Source organism: Nicrophorus vespilloides, unplaced genomic scaffold (assembly GCF_001412225.1).
Source record: "Nicrophorus vespilloides isolate i.1.1-1 unplaced genomic scaffold, Nicve_v1.0, whole genome shotgun sequence".
Lineage (NCBI taxonomy): Eukaryota > Metazoa > Arthropoda > Insecta > Coleoptera > Silphidae > Nicrophorus > Nicrophorus vespilloides.
This window is the reverse complement of record NW_017100081.1, coordinates 422,397-442,230: the sequence shown is the minus strand read 5'-3', so window position 1 is coordinate 442,230 and position 19,834 is coordinate 422,397. Positions and strand designations below refer to the sequence as shown.

The 19,834-nt window shown below is 29.2% G+C and overlaps 3 protein-coding genes across 3 annotated transcripts; 2 read left to right on the top strand and 1 right to left on the bottom strand.

The window, feature by feature from the left end:
* The first annotated feature begins 3,324 nt into the window (after window positions 1-3,324).
* Window positions 3,325-4,695, top strand: LOC108566931. The gene is made up of 2 exons (XM_017927067.1): window positions 3,325-3,452; window positions 3,504-4,695. Exon 2 carries the CDS (start codon window positions 3,506-3,508, stop codon window positions 4,664-4,666), a length of 1,161 nt encoding a protein of 386 aa, XP_017782556.1. The 5' UTR covers window positions 3,325-3,452; window positions 3,504-3,505; the 3' UTR covers window positions 4,667-4,695.
* Window positions 4,696-5,183: 488 nt separating this feature from the next.
* On the top strand, window positions 5,184-6,480 carry LOC108566919. The gene is made up of 2 exons (XM_017927053.1): window positions 5,184-5,299; window positions 5,375-6,480. Exon 2 carries the CDS (start codon window positions 5,377-5,379, stop codon window positions 6,478-6,480), a length of 1,104 nt encoding a protein of 367 aa, XP_017782542.1. The 5' UTR covers window positions 5,184-5,299; window positions 5,375-5,376.
* Window positions 6,481-7,791: 1,311 nt separating this feature from the next.
* On the bottom strand, window positions 7,792-19,770 carry LOC108566918 (UNC93-like protein MFSD11). Its single transcript, XM_017927052.1, has 7 exons — window positions 19,669-19,770; window positions 11,337-11,506; window positions 11,101-11,277; window positions 10,416-10,681; window positions 9,439-9,564; window positions 9,076-9,380; window positions 7,792-8,678 (listed from the first exon to the last, which is right to left on the bottom strand). The coding sequence occupies exons 1-7, from the start codon at window positions 19,768-19,770 to the stop codon at window positions 8,466-8,468; spliced, it is 1,359 nt and encodes a 452-aa protein (XP_017782541.1). The 3' UTR covers window positions 7,792-8,465.
* Window positions 19,771-19,834: the final 64 nt, after the last annotated feature.

The following is a 19,834-nucleotide window of genomic DNA, read 5'->3' as shown; positions in this document are numbered from 1 at the left end:
GCGCCTACTGGCTAATTTCGTACTTGGGTTAATAATGCAATTAGATGTTATGAAAACCCACTACATCCAATTCCACATAATGATGTCATCATTTAATTAAAGAAATTAATAGAGATTCGCATTCGTGCTACGCATTAAGTCATAATCAGCGAGTGGACGTAATCACGTCCTTTTATTTTGCGCTCTCAATTCCGTCATAAACATCAATGAATTGTTCTCGAAGTAAATATCATCTGAATTAACTAACTAACACGCAATACTACCCAGTATTCATTTGACAGTTTAATATTCTACATTCAAGTGTTTTATTTTTTAATAATGTACAAAAGTTTTTGTTAATTTTCTTAGTAATAATATTATTTTTTTATATTAAATACTCGCATTTTCGTGTGAAAATCCACACAATCTACCTAAGCAGTGCCTAACCGAAAATATATTATTTATCTTAGTGAAACGGAAACGTATGAAAACATCAAGCACTTTTTTAAGTATTCTGAAAAAACGGCCTTCCCATGATTCCAATATCAAAAATAGCGATACGAAACTCCCGGCGTCTAGTTCCTGTGTAATTGATACTTACACTATTCAAATCTGAATTAAGATAAGCATACATAAGTCGAAACAAAATTAACGTATTAAAAAAAATATATTTCTAAATTATACTGAAAAACATAATAAATAATTTATAGAAGTTATGCTTATTAAAAACATGTTTTTTGTATAGACTTTATTTCTATATATTTTAAACAATACACAAAAAAAATAATCCTTTTCGGAAATCAAAATTGATTCTCTTTAGTTTTATTTTTAAACTGTTGCTTATTTATCCTTGTTAAAGATTGAAATACGCTAAAAGAATGCTGGAATAGTAGATAAAGTATGTGAACGGTCATCAAAAACACCCAACTAAGTGCTGAGTTGCTATTCATGGCCGGATGGTGTTAGCAGACACAAAGAATTACCGCCTCGACGGAAATCGAACCCATCGACGTTATCTCGCAGATCTTAGAAGGGCTTCAATCTTATCATTTAAAAAAACCCTTGAGAAGCAAAAGAAATACATTTTAAATCTCAAAGTATTTTTTTTAAAGTTTTTTACTAGAAATTGAAGAAGAAAAAAATACGAAATATACACTTGGTTCTCTTTTTATGCGGTAGATACGTTCCACAGGAAAATGCATAAAAATAAATCGCACAAAAAAGGACTAGACACACGTGTAAAAATAAAGGATACGTTCCATAATTTTTTAAAACCGCATAAAACTAAATCAATGAGTTACAATATACCTAAAATCGCTTAAAAAATTGTTTATTAAATTTCAGAAAAATAATTAGTCTTACTATATTCTTTCTGAAATGTTTATTCATAATTTTATAAAAACGTTAACAATCATAGACAAGTTTATTAAATTTCAGAAAAATATAATCTTAACACATTCCTTCTAAATTTATAAGGAAAAATTTTACAAAATAAAACACAGAAATTTTTTATGAAAGTTAATCTTTCTTCACATTTTTTTCTTTAGAATTATCGTCGCTATATGAGAGTGTTCGGCATAATTTGCGAACTGGTTCGAAATCACTTTCATCACTAGAAGAGATAGTCAGCATATCAGATCTAAGTCCTGAAGATAATGATTCTTCACAAGTAAAATTAGTCTCAACTTCGCATGTTGAAGTACTTGTTTTTCATTTTATTGAAACTATAATATGTATATACATTTGTAAATATTGTTACTCATATTTCATAAACTTATCTATTTGAATTATGTAGATTATCATATTCAGAAATTTATACGCATTTGTCTTAAAAAAATATTTTTTATAATTGTCTCATAAATGTACATTTCGTTCAGTGCACATTTTTAAGTAAAAAATACGGGAATTTACTGGATTATTGCATATTAAATGGAGTCAAAATCTTGACTGATAAATATAAGACTTAGTGTTAATATCACCAAATTAAATCCATATACACTCATAACGAAATCGACGAAGAGGATGTTAGAAATGTTTTGAATGAAAAAGATAATGTTTTTTCAGAGGTAGATTTGAAACAAAAAAGTGAACAGACAAAGATTTAAAAAAGTGTTTCAGTGACCGAAGCTATTTTAGCAATAGTATTTTTATGAATTTTTGCTTAACAACGTAATTTTGTGGATCGCACGAATATTCGTTCATCGAGATACAGGCATACATTGTTCAAGAATACAGTGAAACCTTAACGAGCATAAACCGTTCCAAAAAAATTCTTATAGTGAAACAATTTTCCCCATATCAACTAATTCTTACAATTTATTTTGCTGGTTAAGTGAGGTTCCACTGTATTTGAGTTTTCTACAAGTTAATTCACTTTTCACTAAAGTATATTCTTAACTCTATACATATTTATTTTATTAGACAGTATATAAAAGTATTAATAACTGAAAATTTAAAGTTAAAGTAAAGTTAATGCAATAATATTAGTCAAGAATCAAAGTAAATATAGACTTAAATATTTTAAAAACAATATATGCAACTCTTACACCATCAAAACTAATACAGACGCAATATAATTAATTACGTTTTAGTGCCGCTAATTGCTTTATTGATTTCTAGTATGTTCATGCGTTCAGAAGAAGTCAAGAAAATTATAATCAGCATTAACCATAGGCAACTAACTATGCTACATAATTATTTTTTTTATGATTCATTACGATTTAAAATTAATTAAATTTCAAATATAACAAATAATATTCTCTAAAAATAATTAAATATTTCGACATTTACATTTTTCGATAGTTACATTTTTAAAAAAAAGTTATTAATTATTTTTTAATTAGTATATTTATTAACAATAATAGTAGACATTTCTAAAATATTTGATAATAGAAAATTGTATAATAATTATCATTTTCACATAATTAATGTTATTTAATTAATTGTATATATACAATTAAATAAATGGCTTAGCTTAGCTTGATTAATTTGAGTAATATTTGTTTATATTATTATTTAAAATATTAATAATTTTATAACATATTGTAATGTCTGGTAATAAAATATACATTTGTTTGAATTTCTTCCTAATTGAAAGTCCCGAGTTGACAAATCTTATATGACAACCATCCAAGTAGTGTTTACGATAAGTGCTGCTTAACTTTCGAAAACTTAAGTACAATGTCTTAAAAAAAAATCATTAAAGTTGATGTTGATACTTGTTGATGAAATACATTGTTCGGCGCGTGTTTGCTTGGTTGCGTGGGGATACCCAATAACTGGACGCAACAACCAATATATAACTGTATATGACCTAATCTTGTCAGTAAGTGTTTGACTCATTACGTTGGCAGTACTTGAAACTGAATATATACTTATAACAAATAATATAGCTAATGATAGATGTAAGGTTACTTGAAGCTTTAACAGTAAATGCAAATCTTATGAGCTGTTCGTTTCCGACGAATTATTAGGTAATCAGTACATTTAATATTTCCTAACAGTTACATTAAACCTTGTTTAAGAGATGGACTTAAGTAGACCGAAGCGTGATAGATCAGCGAACTTCAGCAGTGAAGATACTCATATGCTGGTAAATATCATATACAAATATGCAACTATAATCGAAAATAAAACCACAAATGCGATAATGTGGCATAAAAAGGAAGAGGCGTGGAAAAAAGTTACGGCGGAATTTAATGCTTTGCGGTCTATGAAGCGAACGGTGAAAATGTTAAAAATCAAATACGATGGTCTGAAGAGAGCGCTGAAAAAGAAAACTGCAACGAATCGACTTCAATCGTTGAACAATACAAATGATAAAGAACAAATAGCGCTTTATACAAATTTTGAAGAAAAAATATTGACTATGATGGCAATGGGTTTTGAAACTATGCAGGAGCGCGAAAATGATAAGTCACAAAGAGCTGTAACGCAAATTACTGCAAGTCAGAAAAATAACGTCACAGACTACCAAAATCTAAACAATTATACGGCGCCATTAAAACTAGTCACCGATATACAAGAAGCCAATAAAATCAACGGAAATGGGTATAGCTTATCAGAAGATGAAGATAAAGCAAATGACTGTATGGACTCTAGTTTGGACTCTTGGATTATGCAAACATCCACTAATAACAATACAGCACATGATCAAAATAATGTTGCACATGAAGATAAAGCTAATGATAATATGGATTATTCTTGGGATTTGCGAACTAGAACGAATTTATCTACAACACCTGTAAGTGCGAAAGTGAAACAAAGACAAAGTAGCATTACAGACAGACATAAAAATGTATCGATTTCGCGCAAAGAATTTAACGAAATAGAATTACAATTCGCGGTGGAAGAGCTCCGCAAGAAAGAGAAGAGTCTACGCATGAAAGAACAAGATCTTCTAAACAAAGCACAGAATCTCATCAATATTAGACAAAGACTTAACTCATCGAACGTTGATATTGAAAAGCAAAGAAAAACGCACGCGATAAAAGTTCTCAACAAACAGAAGCAATTGGAATTTTCTGTTTTGGAGAACGCACGAAGAGAGAAGGAGCATTCAATGGATATGTTAATCAAAGAAAAGGAACTCGAGTTCGCAATTTTGGAGAACGAAAGGAAGGAGAAAGAGCACAGAATTATGATGCAAATACTACAATATAAGTTATGTGATCAACAAAAAGAATAATATATTTATTAGTTATAGTTTATATAAGGCCAATCAAAGAAATGTAATATATATTTATTAGTGTTTATAAATATGTACATATATTTAGTAAAATTTTAAGTCATTCATAATATTTAGGCGGCTCGACTCATCTTTCAATTGATCCAATACTGTTACGGAAGTTGTTTCACAACATATAATATCATTTACATATTAAACTATATAGAAACCACAATGAATTAACATTCGCTCATTTAGAATAACTTTCCAAATTACGTAACATTATCCATTAACAGCGTAGGCAACATAGTATACGTCATTGTAATACTTTTAAAAATAAATACGGAGTTCACGCCAATTAAGTGACAAGTAAATTGTATTTGAAGATTTTTAAAATAATAATAATAATAATATATGATTTACAGTCTTATATGTACCTAGATTTGAAGTGTAATACAATATCTAATTTTTGTTTTTATTGTGGTTGCAATGGGATTACTACTAACTGGATAATGGTACATATATAATAGAACTTAATAACTGTTTACGTTATAAACTTGACGGTAACCGCTTGACTTTTTCTGTTGGTATTACTGAAAAGTGATTATATACTTAAAACAAAGGTTAAAAGTAAGGTTACTTGATACTTTAAAGGTAAATCCTATAAGAAAAATATTTTCGACAAACCTTATATTTTTTTAAACATTTATTAATTAACAATGTTTTAAGATATGGACATAGACAGACCGAAACGCGATAGATCGGCAAACTTCAGCAATGAAGATACTCAATTATTAGTCAATATCATATACAATTATGCAAATGTCATCGAGAATAAAACTACAAACGCGATAATATGGCACAAAAAGGAAGATGCGTGGAAAAGGGTCACGACGGAATTTAACTCGAGAAGACCTATGAAACGAACAATGAAAATGTTAAAGATAAAATACGAAGGTTTGAAAAGGGCCCTTAAAAAGAAATCGACGATGAGTCAACTTGAACCACTGAAAAATGTAAAAGAAAAAATATTAGCTATGAAAAAAATTGGCTATGAAAGTATGCTGCAAGATCGCGATAACAATAAAGCACAAGTTGCGCAAACGCCTGAAATTCTAAAATATAAAGTTACAGATGAAGAAAAAGTATTTATAGATCCATTCAACAAAAAATCGAACATACAAGCAGGGAATAAAATCATCAAATCTAAATTTAATGCGTCAGAAAATGAATTTAGAATTAATGACTCTAGTTTGGAGTCTTGGGACATGCAGACTGCTGCAAATGACAATACAACATACAAGGTAGAAACTGAAACAGATGAAGGCAATGCTGATGATAGTATGGATTATATTTGGGATTTAAGAGCGACAACTTCCGCAAATGCGAAAAATGTCAAACAACAAAATAACGTTGCAGTCAGGCTTAAATGTGATTCTGCGCTTTCTATACCGCATAGTAAAGAATTGAGTGATATAGAATTACAAATTGCGATACAAGATCTTCGAAACAATGAGAGAAACCATTATATTAATGAACAGGATGTTTTGAACAAAGCGCAGAGTTTGACCAATAATAAAAATCGATTGAGCACATCTAATTTCGACTTTGAGAACGAGATGAATGTGCAAGCGATTGAGATACTTGCCAAGCAGAGACAGCTAGAGTTTTCGATATTGGATAATGCAAGGAGAGAAAAGGAGCATTCTCTCACGATGATCGCCAAAGAAAAGGAACTCGAGTTTGCTATTTTGGAAAATGGAAGGAAGGAGAAAGAGCATGCGATTCGAATGCGAATATTACAATATAAATTGCAGAGCATTCAGCAACAATAATAAAACATATCTCTATTTATTCTTTTGTTATGTTTTTAAATAAATAAAAAATATATTTGTTAGTGTTTGTATTAATTGTTTGTTCATGTATCCATGAAAGTTAAAAAGTAAAAGGGTAGTACTGGGATGGGTAGCCAATAACATTTATCATATCAGGACAAATTCATACACGCATTAACATACTAAAACCATGGTTAATATATATAAAGCAAGCAAAATTTGAAGAAATAAAAATTTCAACATCACATTATTACCAATTTTTCTTAACAACATTCAGTTAACGCGAAAATGTCTACATGTTTATAACTTAATCATCATTTATAAAAAAAAAACTTACCGTCATTACAAGATTAAATGAAAAAATCCAAATAACCTAAATACTAATCGTTGCTATTAACTGTTACATTGAAATTGCAATACTTAATTATTGTTACTTAACTGATAGCATTTCTAAATCAAGATAAGTACGTATATAAAACACGTGCAAATTTTAAAATCTATTTTTTTTAATGCAATTGTTACTAAGTCATCCTTTACTTTAATGTTAATCATGATGGACCAGTTTCCCATATATCTCTAGTGATCCGCGCTCAACTCAAAAATACTTTGAAGATATCCACAACCAACTTTTCCAAGGAACTTGTTCAGAATAACAAAACAAACATTGACAATACAAAGATGATATCTTTTTTTTACCTAATATTAGTAGAAATAGGGTATGTTGGTTGCATACAACGCAAACGACAATTCAACAAGAGACGTTTCCACTATCTCTATTGTAATTAACTAGACAACTTATTATGTTCAATACATTAATAATACATGTTTTTCTGTAATATTTGAAAAAATATTTAGCTTATAGATAATCATAAATAATAACGATTTTACAATTAATACTCATTCAGCTTATACCGCGGAAAAGATAATAATAGAACTGACACAACATTTTTTTCGCCAGACATTCTCAGCCTTTTCATCATACTTTGTACAAAAAACTTGATTCAATAGAATAATTAAAAATAAGGGTAAAAGGTCGTAATAATTGTAATAATAGAAAATATTTTAAACCAGATGATGTATATTTTAGATTTGATTAAGAACTACGTTAATATTATCTTACGAACTGGAATTTTTGGTACTTTTTGGAAATTGTAGAATCACATATTTTACGGAATATCATAGAAAATGGAAAATATTAACGATGTATTAAATTATCTATAAATTTAGGAAAAAAAAAATTCACACAATATAAATTGTAAATAATTTATTTATACTTTTATAAAATTATATTATTTTACTTACAGTTCGATGATTACCATAACATATAACGTTATTAAAAAATTTCATGAGCCATAACCAACCACGTATATGCATTTATATAAATTTGATTCCTCATCTGATCAATATAATTGGAATGTAAAAGATTTTCTTCTCGGAATTTCGATTTACTTAATAATCTACTAACACTACAAATATAAAATCACAGACAGTTTGGAGTTTGAACCTGAATGCGTCATTTGCATTTACAAAATATACACAAGCACGCAAAAATAATATACAACATTTGAAACATAAGGAAACAAACTTGAAGAAAGTAAACGATATTAACAGTAATAATAATTAATAGTAATAATAGTTCTGTGATTCAATTAAAACATTCGGGTTAACAATTCAAGACATTTTCAAATAAAGTATTAAAAAAAAGAATATTGGATTGATTAATGAAATACTAGAGTAAACAAAAGTATAAAAGAAAATCTGTGGAAGGAAAAATAACGAAATCGGCGCGCACAAAAATACTATCAGTCTTCATACTTCTTCTCGATTTCGTAGATTGAGTTGTAATCGATTGGATTTCAAACGATTGTGGAATAAACTTACATATATTCTATGTCAAACTAAACGCAATTTGAGCACTCAATATACTATAGAAAACTACCCGTCTATCCATCATTCTTAATAGGTCGTGTAGGATTTGATTTGTTTTAAGGATTCTCGTCGATGCTTGTACTGGAATTCGAGTCGGATATTGATGAATCTCCAGCGATTTCGACTTTACTGTTGATCTCTTTCTTAACTGACCATTCCACGCAGACGAAGCAAATTGTACCAATTACAGCCAGGAACAGGAGGACTCCCAATTGGATGTAAAGTCCTATATGCGATGCATAGAAGAAGCAAGCTGCAGCAGCCACGGACTAGAATATAAAAAAATACGAAGAAACGATTAATTAAGTAAAGCAGTAAATGTAAATATTGATTTATATTCTAGTTATTTAATGTTTGCACATGATATCTCTCATTCCTCAAGCAATACTTTTTTCCTAATCTATCTAGGTTGTTTGTGATGTCCCGCCAATAAGAACGTATTGAAATAACGAAAATAAAAGTTCTACACAATTGATTTCTCTTATATAAAACTACTGATTACTACACGTTGTTGCGATAAGAATCACTTGAAGAACGTACCGAAAAAAAGAAATCAAACTATCTCCTTTATCTTATTTTTCTGACAACATTTACCATTTGATTGCATCATACTAATTGTATAACTCAATGAAAAACTAATGATATACTCTTCAAATATTATATTACCTGGATGAATTTGAAAATAGCGAATGCCGATGCACTGTCATCAGCATAAACGCCGCCAAGTATCGAGTAGATTTGGGTATTGAAGCAGGCGTCGCCGAAACCAAGAAGGAATGAGCAGAAGATCGCCAAAGGTGCGTTGCTGGCAATGAAGGCTGGTTCACTTGTACTTCCAAAAGGAGAAGTATTTGCTAAGTTCAGGAATATCAAAAAGAAGGCTATCACGTGGATTATGAAGCCGCACATGACTATCGGATCTCTTCCCCAACGGGTCGTTTTTGCTCCCAGAATACCGAATAATGCACCACCTAAAGAACATCGTTACAATTTAGTTACTTACTTCTAAGGCAATTAATAGAATATTACCCAACACTTCGCCCACGCCTATGAATATTCCGGACAATCCTACAAGTTGTTTGGCAATTTCACCAAATTGATTCGTGAAGCCTATACTGGAGCTGTATACACCACTATAGAATGATAACTCAATTCCTGTAAAAAATATTATTTTTTAATTAAAAACCAAATGAAATAATAATAAATTTATAAATTTTACTTAAAATATACTTCTTGTTAAAAATATACAAATACAAATAAAATAAAAATTTTGAACAAACTAAATTATAGACTTATGCATATTAAGTTTCTAAGTGCAATACTGTCATATAAAATAATAGCTATAATTAATTCAGTCCTTTATAATGTTATATAAGCCATGTATAGTATAATTATGGATATAAAGAACATAAATACAGCAGTAGAATACATAATTGATATAAACAATAATATGTATAAAAATCTCTTTACTGTTATTTTTCAATTCATTATTTGCAAAGTGATGGCATATTATTAGAATAAGCAATTAATATTGCATTACAGATTTACGTTAAGTAAATATAACGTGTGAACTAAAAAATCAATGCGAAATAAATATGAAATAATAATGAGTTATTTCAATATTTGTAAATGAATTTATAAAAAAAGTTAACAAAAAATATATAAAGTTGCGAAACTGATTTATTCTACGTTATATTTATAAACTATATGTTTACTTTCTATAAAGCTTCTATAGCCTTGATTAGGAATGTACAAAATTTACGCGTGCAACGAAACGTCATATGCTATTCACTAGGAGTGAAACGACCTTCGCCTAGTTCTTGAAATTCTAGGAGAATCAGTCAGACACGAGCAATAAAGAAAATGCATCAAACGAAACCGTAGCGAAAAACAAAATCCCCCGTTGGAAATGTAATCATGCGGTTTTGCACGCAATATCGAGAATTTAAATTAGTAAAAATAAAACATAAAATGTAAACATGGAAAATAAGAAAATTTAAAGTTACCTGTATAGAAGAACGTGAAACTGAGCATAATCATTCTTTTCGTTATGAAGAGACGACCTGCAGCTCTCAAAGCATCGACCGGCCCTTGAGGTTGAGCATCTACAACCGCGCTTTCTTCTCTTGGCGCTTTACGCAGAACGAGTAAAAGGAATACACCAAAAATTGCTATTGCGGATAACACCCATATGACTATAATCCTGGCTTCCTCGATAATAGTGTCCATCCCTTGGAATTGGAAATATACGAATAGATTTCCAATAAACATACTGAAAAACATGTCATGATCATTAAAGGTTTAAATGATGTAAAATGTGTGTTGAAAGAAATCGTGTCGGAGATGTGTTAAATATCGATTGTGCAAAAGGCGATGACTTCTCGGTCTTCGCCCGTCAGATTGAGCTGATAAACGATTGGTTTAAAATTCCAAAGGACGGATTGCGTACGAGAGATATTTATAAATTTAATTTCATGCATCCGCTTGCCATTTGCAAAATGAGGAAGTCCGATGAATGCCTGCACCTATATAATATGATTTTTGCGAGCTGAGTCCGAGAGCAAGGTCGCAACAGAAAGTATTGTCCTTTATATAAACAAACACCGAAGCATAATAAACACCTCGCGTGTTGTGAGGTGAGTCTTGAGTGTGCTGGATGGAGCAAATGAACATTCATTATATATGCTGTACCTAGCTTGGAGCATGGCCCAGAAAATACCGGAATTCCGGGATATCGTCGCAGGACTAGAATTCAGTGTCAGGTAGTTTCCTTGGCCCGTCCATATCATCGCGGCGCCAACACCTATCACAGCGCTGGCAAAGTATAGTAGCCACGTTTTCGGCAATAAAAATGTCATTATGAAGAATCTGCAAAACGAAAGGATTGATTATTTTATAGGATAAATTTGTGGAATTTTTATACGTACAAATAAGTTACAGCTCCAAAAATCATAGCAATCTTAGGACCCGCCAGACTAATAGCAGATGGTGCCAACCAATTGCACACTGCAAATACTGCATAAATGATGGCCAGACTTGTGTAGCCATCTCCGGTGAATTCGTTGTCATCGTTGTGTATACTGTCAATTATGGTTTTCTGTAACAAGAATTTATATAAATAATATGAAAAAAAAATCATGAAACAATAGAGAAATATTAGGCAGCTATTTTAAATTATACCTTATAATGTATCTATTAGTCATTTATAATTTAAATTCTAAAATATTTGATTTTCATAATTCACAACTCTTTGCTGTCAATTATAAAAAATAACGTATTTCGTAAATACCACTAAGATGTCTACTTGATAATTACAATTATAAGTAACGAGTCTTAACATTATACAATTAACACAAAATAAAAGTATTATGCTCAATGTTTTTTCAATAGATAGATAGTTAAAAAATGTAAACTTATACTAACATATTTTTGATTTTATATTTCAAGCAGTCTATTTTTTTGATCGATTTCCAACACGTTTTTGAACCACACCACTCTTGTTTCTAATGTCACCAACCACAACTGATTTTATGTAATATTTGAATCCTACAAGTTTTTATACTATTAAAACTATGCAAATGTTGTTGTTTTATATAGTAATAATATATTATATATAAACTTATGTGGACAAATAAAAATGACTAGAAAACAGAACTTTTTTATAAATTATATTTCATTTGGTTCAGCCTTTTTTATGGGTAAATTATTTCTTGTTTTATAAAATCCAATTTTGCTATATGTAAAAATGTTACAATAAAAAATATTATTATTTACAATCTGTGGAGCATAAACAATAAGTTGAATAAAACTTGTATAATATTTTTTAATTCATGAATATTGATTATTTGTATTTATAACTTGCAAAATATTGTACAACAATGAATGTTTAATAGTAAAAGAACATTTAAAGTTTGCTTAATAATAAGTAAAAGAAATATAAGAATAAAAATGCCAAAGAGATAAAATAAAGTGAAGGCTGATAGAAAGCAATGTATACGAAATACCAATGACTTGTATTGCAGAATATGGGGACTGTATGTGAAGTCATCTGTCTTATAGAAATAGAGCATTCCTAGATAATAATCATCATTTCTAACACACATTATGAATTTTCTAAACAAATTTATTTTTTAATTATAAATTTATGTACACAATAAATGTTAAAAGTTCAATCAAATAATGTCATTACAAATCATTTAAAGTTAAAATATGGTTATAAACATATGGTTTAAATATGGTCATAAAAATCAGCATATTCAACACTGTGGGTGTGTCAGCAGAGATTTTGATTCTAATATACAAAACTTCACCAAATAGTTTAATTTACTGTAGACAATTTAGAGCAAAGAGCAGAAATACTAAATGAATTTATAAATAGCCATTATAGTACAAATAATGCATTTAAAGAACAGTTGAGAAATAAAGGATTGACTTCATAAGAACGTATGATCACCGTACGTATAATGTTATGACCAATTTTATGAAATGTCGGTATGTTTGCGATACATTGGTCTCTTGTCATTTGGGATATTTAAAGATTAGTGAGACTAGTATAAAATTCCAAGTTCAAGAGTGCAGCTCATATATTATTGCAAAGCACACAGCATGAAAGATGCAATGTGCAATTCGCAAGAAGCGTGTCAATGGAGCAATGCGCGCGCTCCGACATTTCCATTTCAACCAACTGGCAATCACATGGAAAGGCATGTCCGCCGAGCCTCTCGATCGCAGCCAATGAGGAGAATGTAAATATTTATTCTTTTGAAATACTTTCTAGCTCAACACATACTAACAAACGTACATACCGCATATTCAACCAAAATCAAAACGAAATCATACCGCCTATAATGTACATGATAATTACAGTTGCGCAACGCCCGCACTACCATTGACTTACACCTGATTACCAGGTGAGTGAAAGTACACAGCCATATACGATAAACAAAAACAAGCAAAGAGTCAATAATAATAAGAACGAGAAATATTTGGAATGTTTTCTACTCCGGCCGTCACAGTTTGCCTGCCCTACACTCACGGATAATTAGCCCTAATGGCCTTCACTTATTCATACAAATAGTTATGAAATATTCATCAACACAACGCTATAATTTAATTTGAAAGCAAAACCATACGAACAACCGCATATTCGAAGCAGGGACGTGCCCGGAACCTTGTAATTCGAAATTCGAATGTTGTCTGTTTTCACTTAAAATTTTATATTTCAAATTTGGAATTCTACATTTTCGATTTTTATAAATAATAATAACTACAATTTACTTCATACAACAAATAATATTTTTAATTGTTTTTTTTAACTATATCTTAAATTTATCAAGAATTAAAAATGAATTCAGATTGAAGGCTGCAATAGGCCATCGACCCAAAGTCTTTAAAATGACCGGCAAGTCGACATTACTTACAAGAAGTAAATCTTAATTGGATTCAAGTAACATTGAACTTTTTTTATAAGGCTACTCAAACGCCTTTGTTTCGTTTATCTATAATATTTGAAAACGTTTTATACATTACAATTGCATTATCTAAACATATCTTCTTCAAGGAAGTACACTTGTTCATATTCTTTATCTTATAAATATACTTATCAGATAATAACAACAGATTTTCTATATTTATATATTAAATCTCAGAAATACCTACAACTTACAAATGAAGAAATTGAATTTAAAATTAATGAAACTTCTAGTTATCAAAACATTTTATGAACTACCAATGAAAATACAATAGAATCTTGTTTTAAGTCTCGTTTTTTGAAAAATTCGAACATAATTTAGGTTCACCAATAACCTGGAAATCAAGCAAATACGGTTCGAACATACTTTTGAGAACAAATTAAGCATACATGATATAGATATAATAGCTGATTAACTTATAATTTTAAATAAATAATATTTAAACAATATAATTTTTCAATTTATAAACAAGTTATTTCATATAATGATTGTATTGAAATCAGAAATATTTCAAGGCTACATATTAAACATGTTATTTCATGAATTACATTACTCTTAATATCGAATAATATTCAAAATAAATTACATTAATCTTTACTTAATATGATTTTTAAAAAAATTTAATATTTTATTATATAACAATAATTAGAAGAGAATTAATATTTGGATTAAATGTTATTATAAATAATAACTTTGACTATTTTGACCAACATAATTTTCAATTGGTTTTTTTAAATACTTTTTTTTGATCTTCTTGGAAAAAATAAATTGATGTGCCATCAAGTTAATACAGTACTAAAACACAGTTGAAATCAATTAAGATTTACATTCACTATTGAAAATCCAATTAGTGGGACGTTTCAGTATATCATAAAGCAAAGTGGAAAATTTTGGAATTGAAAATTGGAATTCCCTTTCTATTTCCACAGTTCTGTGGGCTAAATGAGAACAGCATGCCGAGTGATTGCCCGCAAATCGATTGATAATACGAACCACGTGGAAAAGTACCAAAGAACGCACATGCATTTCCAGTACTAAGTTCGCTTTTTTTATTATAATCTAATCGTGTCAGTGGAACAATTTAAGAAATAAATGAAACGTAAAATGTGGAATAAGTTTCATAACATAGTATGTACCGTATATGCGGCTGGAATACATTAGAACGAATTAGATAGTGTTTTTTCTCTACACGTTTTCTACTCTTGATTTCAGATTTCAAACGTACTAGGAAAAGAAAATGTAAAATTTAAATAAAATCAACTTTTTTTTTCTAGAAATATTATTTCGGTATTAAAGAAATTAAGAATAAAAGATTTTAAATGAAATTTTGAATTGTAGAGGAAATTTTTAACAAATATTAAAACTTGGAAATTGTCTATCCTTTTCGTGTACCATTAAATTCGTTATATGTTTACAAAAGTTGATGATCATCAATTAATTAGTATCAGCGTTGCTTAACTTTTAAATTAAATTAAAGACTGTTTCATTTGACAAAAAAAAATAAATTATTCTTAATTTTAAAATCACATTATGAATATGTATAAGTAATAATTAATATGTAAATTTCAATGTTTTATTCGTTATTATTATGGATTTGTTTACAATTTTCACACTATTTAAAGCGATGACATTGATTCGGTAAAATATAAAATAAAATCCGGATTGTAATTGCGTAAACATTCGGTGAATCGGACTCGAAAGAAAAAACGAATATACCGTTCAGTCTGTCGAAGAACCGAAGACGTCGTTACATCCTTTTCATGTCCGAATTGCATTACTGTTTGTTATGTGCCTCACGTCCTACAAGTGTCCATCCAGGCCTTGTTTTACGAACCGATAACCGTTCACTAACAAATCGAAATTACTCGTACGCTGCATTTCTGATTTACTTGAAAATTCATCGTCGTGACGAAAGTGGCAATTGTTGTTGACCATATGGAACATTTTTTAATTTTATCTCGATTAACGCGATAATGAAATATTGTTCGATAACAAACAACAATTCATTAATTATGACGTGCGTCTTTTTCCACCGATTTTTACATACATCCTAAATATAGATGTATGAAGCTTACCTACTACTTCAATCTAGTATAAATAAACATGACATGCTTCGATAAAACATAATTATAATCTATTACGCAACCATAACTTTAACAAAGTTATTTCTACTGAATTTCTTGTATATAAAAAAAAATTTCTTTATGTAATTCTTGACAAATAAAATAGTATGAAATCCAATTTCAGTAAAACATACATAGAATGAAATATACAATTTTTATTATTACCTTTAGCCAGATCTATTTATTTTACAAATAAATATATTTATTTTGATTTGCTTTTTTTAAACTGTAATTTAAGTTTTTGGCCAATAAATTATTATTCTAATATTTATTATTATTTATATTTAACATTAACTTGTGACAAATCTTCTAAATATAATTGCAAATATAACTTGTCAAGTGGATAATTATAATTCGTATTCAATATACAACAAACATTTATAACAAACAAAAATTTCCATAATCTATAAATAAGTCACGATATTGCAAACGAGATTCATCGTGAGACATTTCAAAATAAACACTGGTAAATATTTGCATAGAGATTCCAATTTAAAAAAATAACCTTTGGACATACATAAAAAGTGTTTGTTGTTCAACAGTTAATAGACTTCGTTTTATTAAGTCTCAAATCCAATGTATTTTGGAGATTTTTGGAAAATGTGAACTTTTGCATTATTATTGCAAAATTTTATAAACATGTCGCAAAGTCGCAGACAAAACAAACCAACAGCGCTGAATTGTAAAAATATTTTGCTCGTTTTAACAAAGTACATTTCTCACACGGAATTTCTCATATAGTTATATATGTTCTCATGTATATCTCATATATATATATCCATTAAATTGGTAAAATTATCTTTAAAAGATATTCATTTCTTGTAACAATATTTCTATATTATTAACATAATCAATATATTAATAAGTGTACTTATTAACTATCTTGTCTAAGATAGTAGTGCTCAATAAATTCGAACATCTTCTTCATCGATATTTTCGATTGAGCATCAGAATAGCTTTACATTTAAGTATGTATTAATAAATTCTTTCCAAGTACACCAATACTTACGATATGTAAATAATAATGCGGAAAAAACTTTTATATACGTATTTTTTATGTATATAATAAATTTTAGTTGAACTAAAATAACAATAAATATTTAATAAAACAAATAATAAAACAATTTATATTTATTTATTACAAATTACATGATATTACTTGCAATTAATATATGAATGTGTTCCAACAGTAATTTCGTTTTATTTTTCCTATTATGTCATTTTGTTGAATTTGTATTATGTCAATTAAATTTCTCTTTGGAATTTTTGAATCAGCTGATTACTACCATGTTTAGGGTTGACCCGGTTGTAAGAATAAGCTGATCGGTTCGATTGCAAGAACTGTAGATTTTTTTAGCTCTCGTTCGGTAACTGAAATATTTAGGACCTGCCCATCCACTTCCACGTTTCTGCGAGTTCAGTGCCCGACAAAGTAACAAGAAAGAAAGCAAATAATGACTAACATAAACGTAGCTCAAATAACTATCGGAAATATTGAACTGTAGACGTGTTTTGCTTACATTCTAGTCCATGTTTTGATGGAAACTTTTTTGTTTAAATTGAATGAGATTGTTGTTGTTGTTGCCGTTGCGAGCTTGAAATGTTTATTAGTAAATGTTGTGTCTGACTATGACTGTTACTAAATAACAGATCGTCCATGATCTACGACAAGTTTTCTAGTAGAGCATCGCCGTAACCCAATTTCTGTGAAACGAGTTTATCACTAAAAGTGAAGAGAACTCGTAGAACGAACGCACGCACATATGTATATCAAAACCATTAAGTTCAATGTCGTCGGTTCTTATTTACTTTTTGCTGTCTTTGATAACCTCAGTACTTAATTGTTATTTGATTTCTTTTTTTTATTATTTGTATGCACGTCCTCGCCGAAACCAAATAAACCACATCGGAATGGAACATTCTGTTATTTTAACTAAGCTGTTACAAGAATTGTAATAAACGAAGAGCAAATACTTCAATGCCAGAACATTAATCGATTTTCATTTTTTTTTTAATCTTCTCTTTGAACGTAACAAGAATGTATTTCCTATTGAAAAATTAGAAAGGTAATTTAAAATTATATCAAATTTGTGAGATACGAACCGAACCTAAAACCGAAATTAACTGGAATTTTTAACTGAATAAAAACTGTAACCGGAACGAAAAATTACTCCATTAAAAAACCGAAACTGGAAAGAAATGTTAATTACTGTTAATTTCGGTTCAAATTTTTTATTATATAATTTTGTAATCGCTTTCTTTCATGTATGCTCTTTGATGGTAGTGTGCCGGAGTTAGTGTTTTGGTTTATATATATATTCATTTGGAAAAAAAAAAATTTTCGACATTGTATTGGGTATGAATAGAGTATATAAACAAACAATGTAATTCCGTGGAAACGCTTAATCATCAATATAAATAAAGCCTCCATCACCACCAATCAACCACCGACTAAAAAGAGAAAATTTGAAGAATAAAGGGCAAGCACAAGTCTTGCGCAACTAACATTAGAACAAACTCAAATGAAAGTGACTAAAAAGGATATTACTGTAAACAGGACTAAAGAAACATTACAAAATGCATGTGTTAATTCATAACAATAGTAAGAATGGAATTTGGTAAATAAATCTAAATCAAAATTTTATATTGGACTCGATTTGAAATTTTAACTAAACAATTTAAATTGCTTTTTTTTTCGATTTTAAATTTTAGTTTCAACCGGAACTGCACCGGAACCGAAAATGAACCGAAATTTTTAGACGGACCGAAATTGAATCTGTACGATAAACATTTACTTGGAACGTAACCGTAAACCGGAATGAAATTAATTTCGGCTCCACTCTCTGATTATAAATAATAATATTTTAAATTTGTTGTTCCAAGTTCACTGAATGGAATTAATTTAAAACGTGTTGAATAAATGTCAACACACAACCACTGATATTTGTATGTATAATGTCTGTTCATTAACATTTGACAGACGCAAAGGTTTTATTATAATTTATTTGATGCTGGAATTGATTATCTATTTATAAATCGCACACACCCACAGAGTTTACAACTTTTTTTTCGCCTAGAAGATATATTTATTTTAAAGTTTCATTGTCACTTTTCTTTAATTCAAACCAAAATAAAAAATTAATATTATATAATTTATACAGAAAAACATATTTCGTATATTTTTCGATAAATACGTTTTTTACGAGTAATATATAATATCATTATATAAAACTATACGCTATAAATATGTCTGAATTAAAAAGAAAATGATAACTCACAGAAGCAAAGAGATAGTCCTTTTTCATACAACTTTACAAAATTTCTTAAGTAACTCTATTGAAGTAAAAGAAGAAGAAAACTTGCGAAAGACATAGAAGGAATATTTCAACACATCGAGAAGAAAATGGATTTACCGATTTACAAACTCCCGGACTTACGAACAAGATACTAAAAGCTCTAAATTATTACAAGGAGATATATGTGACAAAAAATTAACTGTCCATACAAAAATTGATAATTTCTTTAATAAAATACCATAGTATGTTTACCTCTAGGATGTGCTACGGTGTGGGGAAACACAACAAAAGAAAACATAAAAACATTGTCAAGACAACAAGAAAAGCTACAAAAAATTATGTTTTCAAATAGCCATGACACGCAGATACCGGATGTGGGGACACTGATAGAGGCACAGACAAACATTGTGATACACAATCTGGAACCATGTTGTATTGTGCTACGCCCTGCACCAGCAAACTCCTGTTCATTATGTTGGTTGATTTTGTTCCATTCTAATATTTCCTCTCGCTCTCGTGTTATAATTGTGTGTGT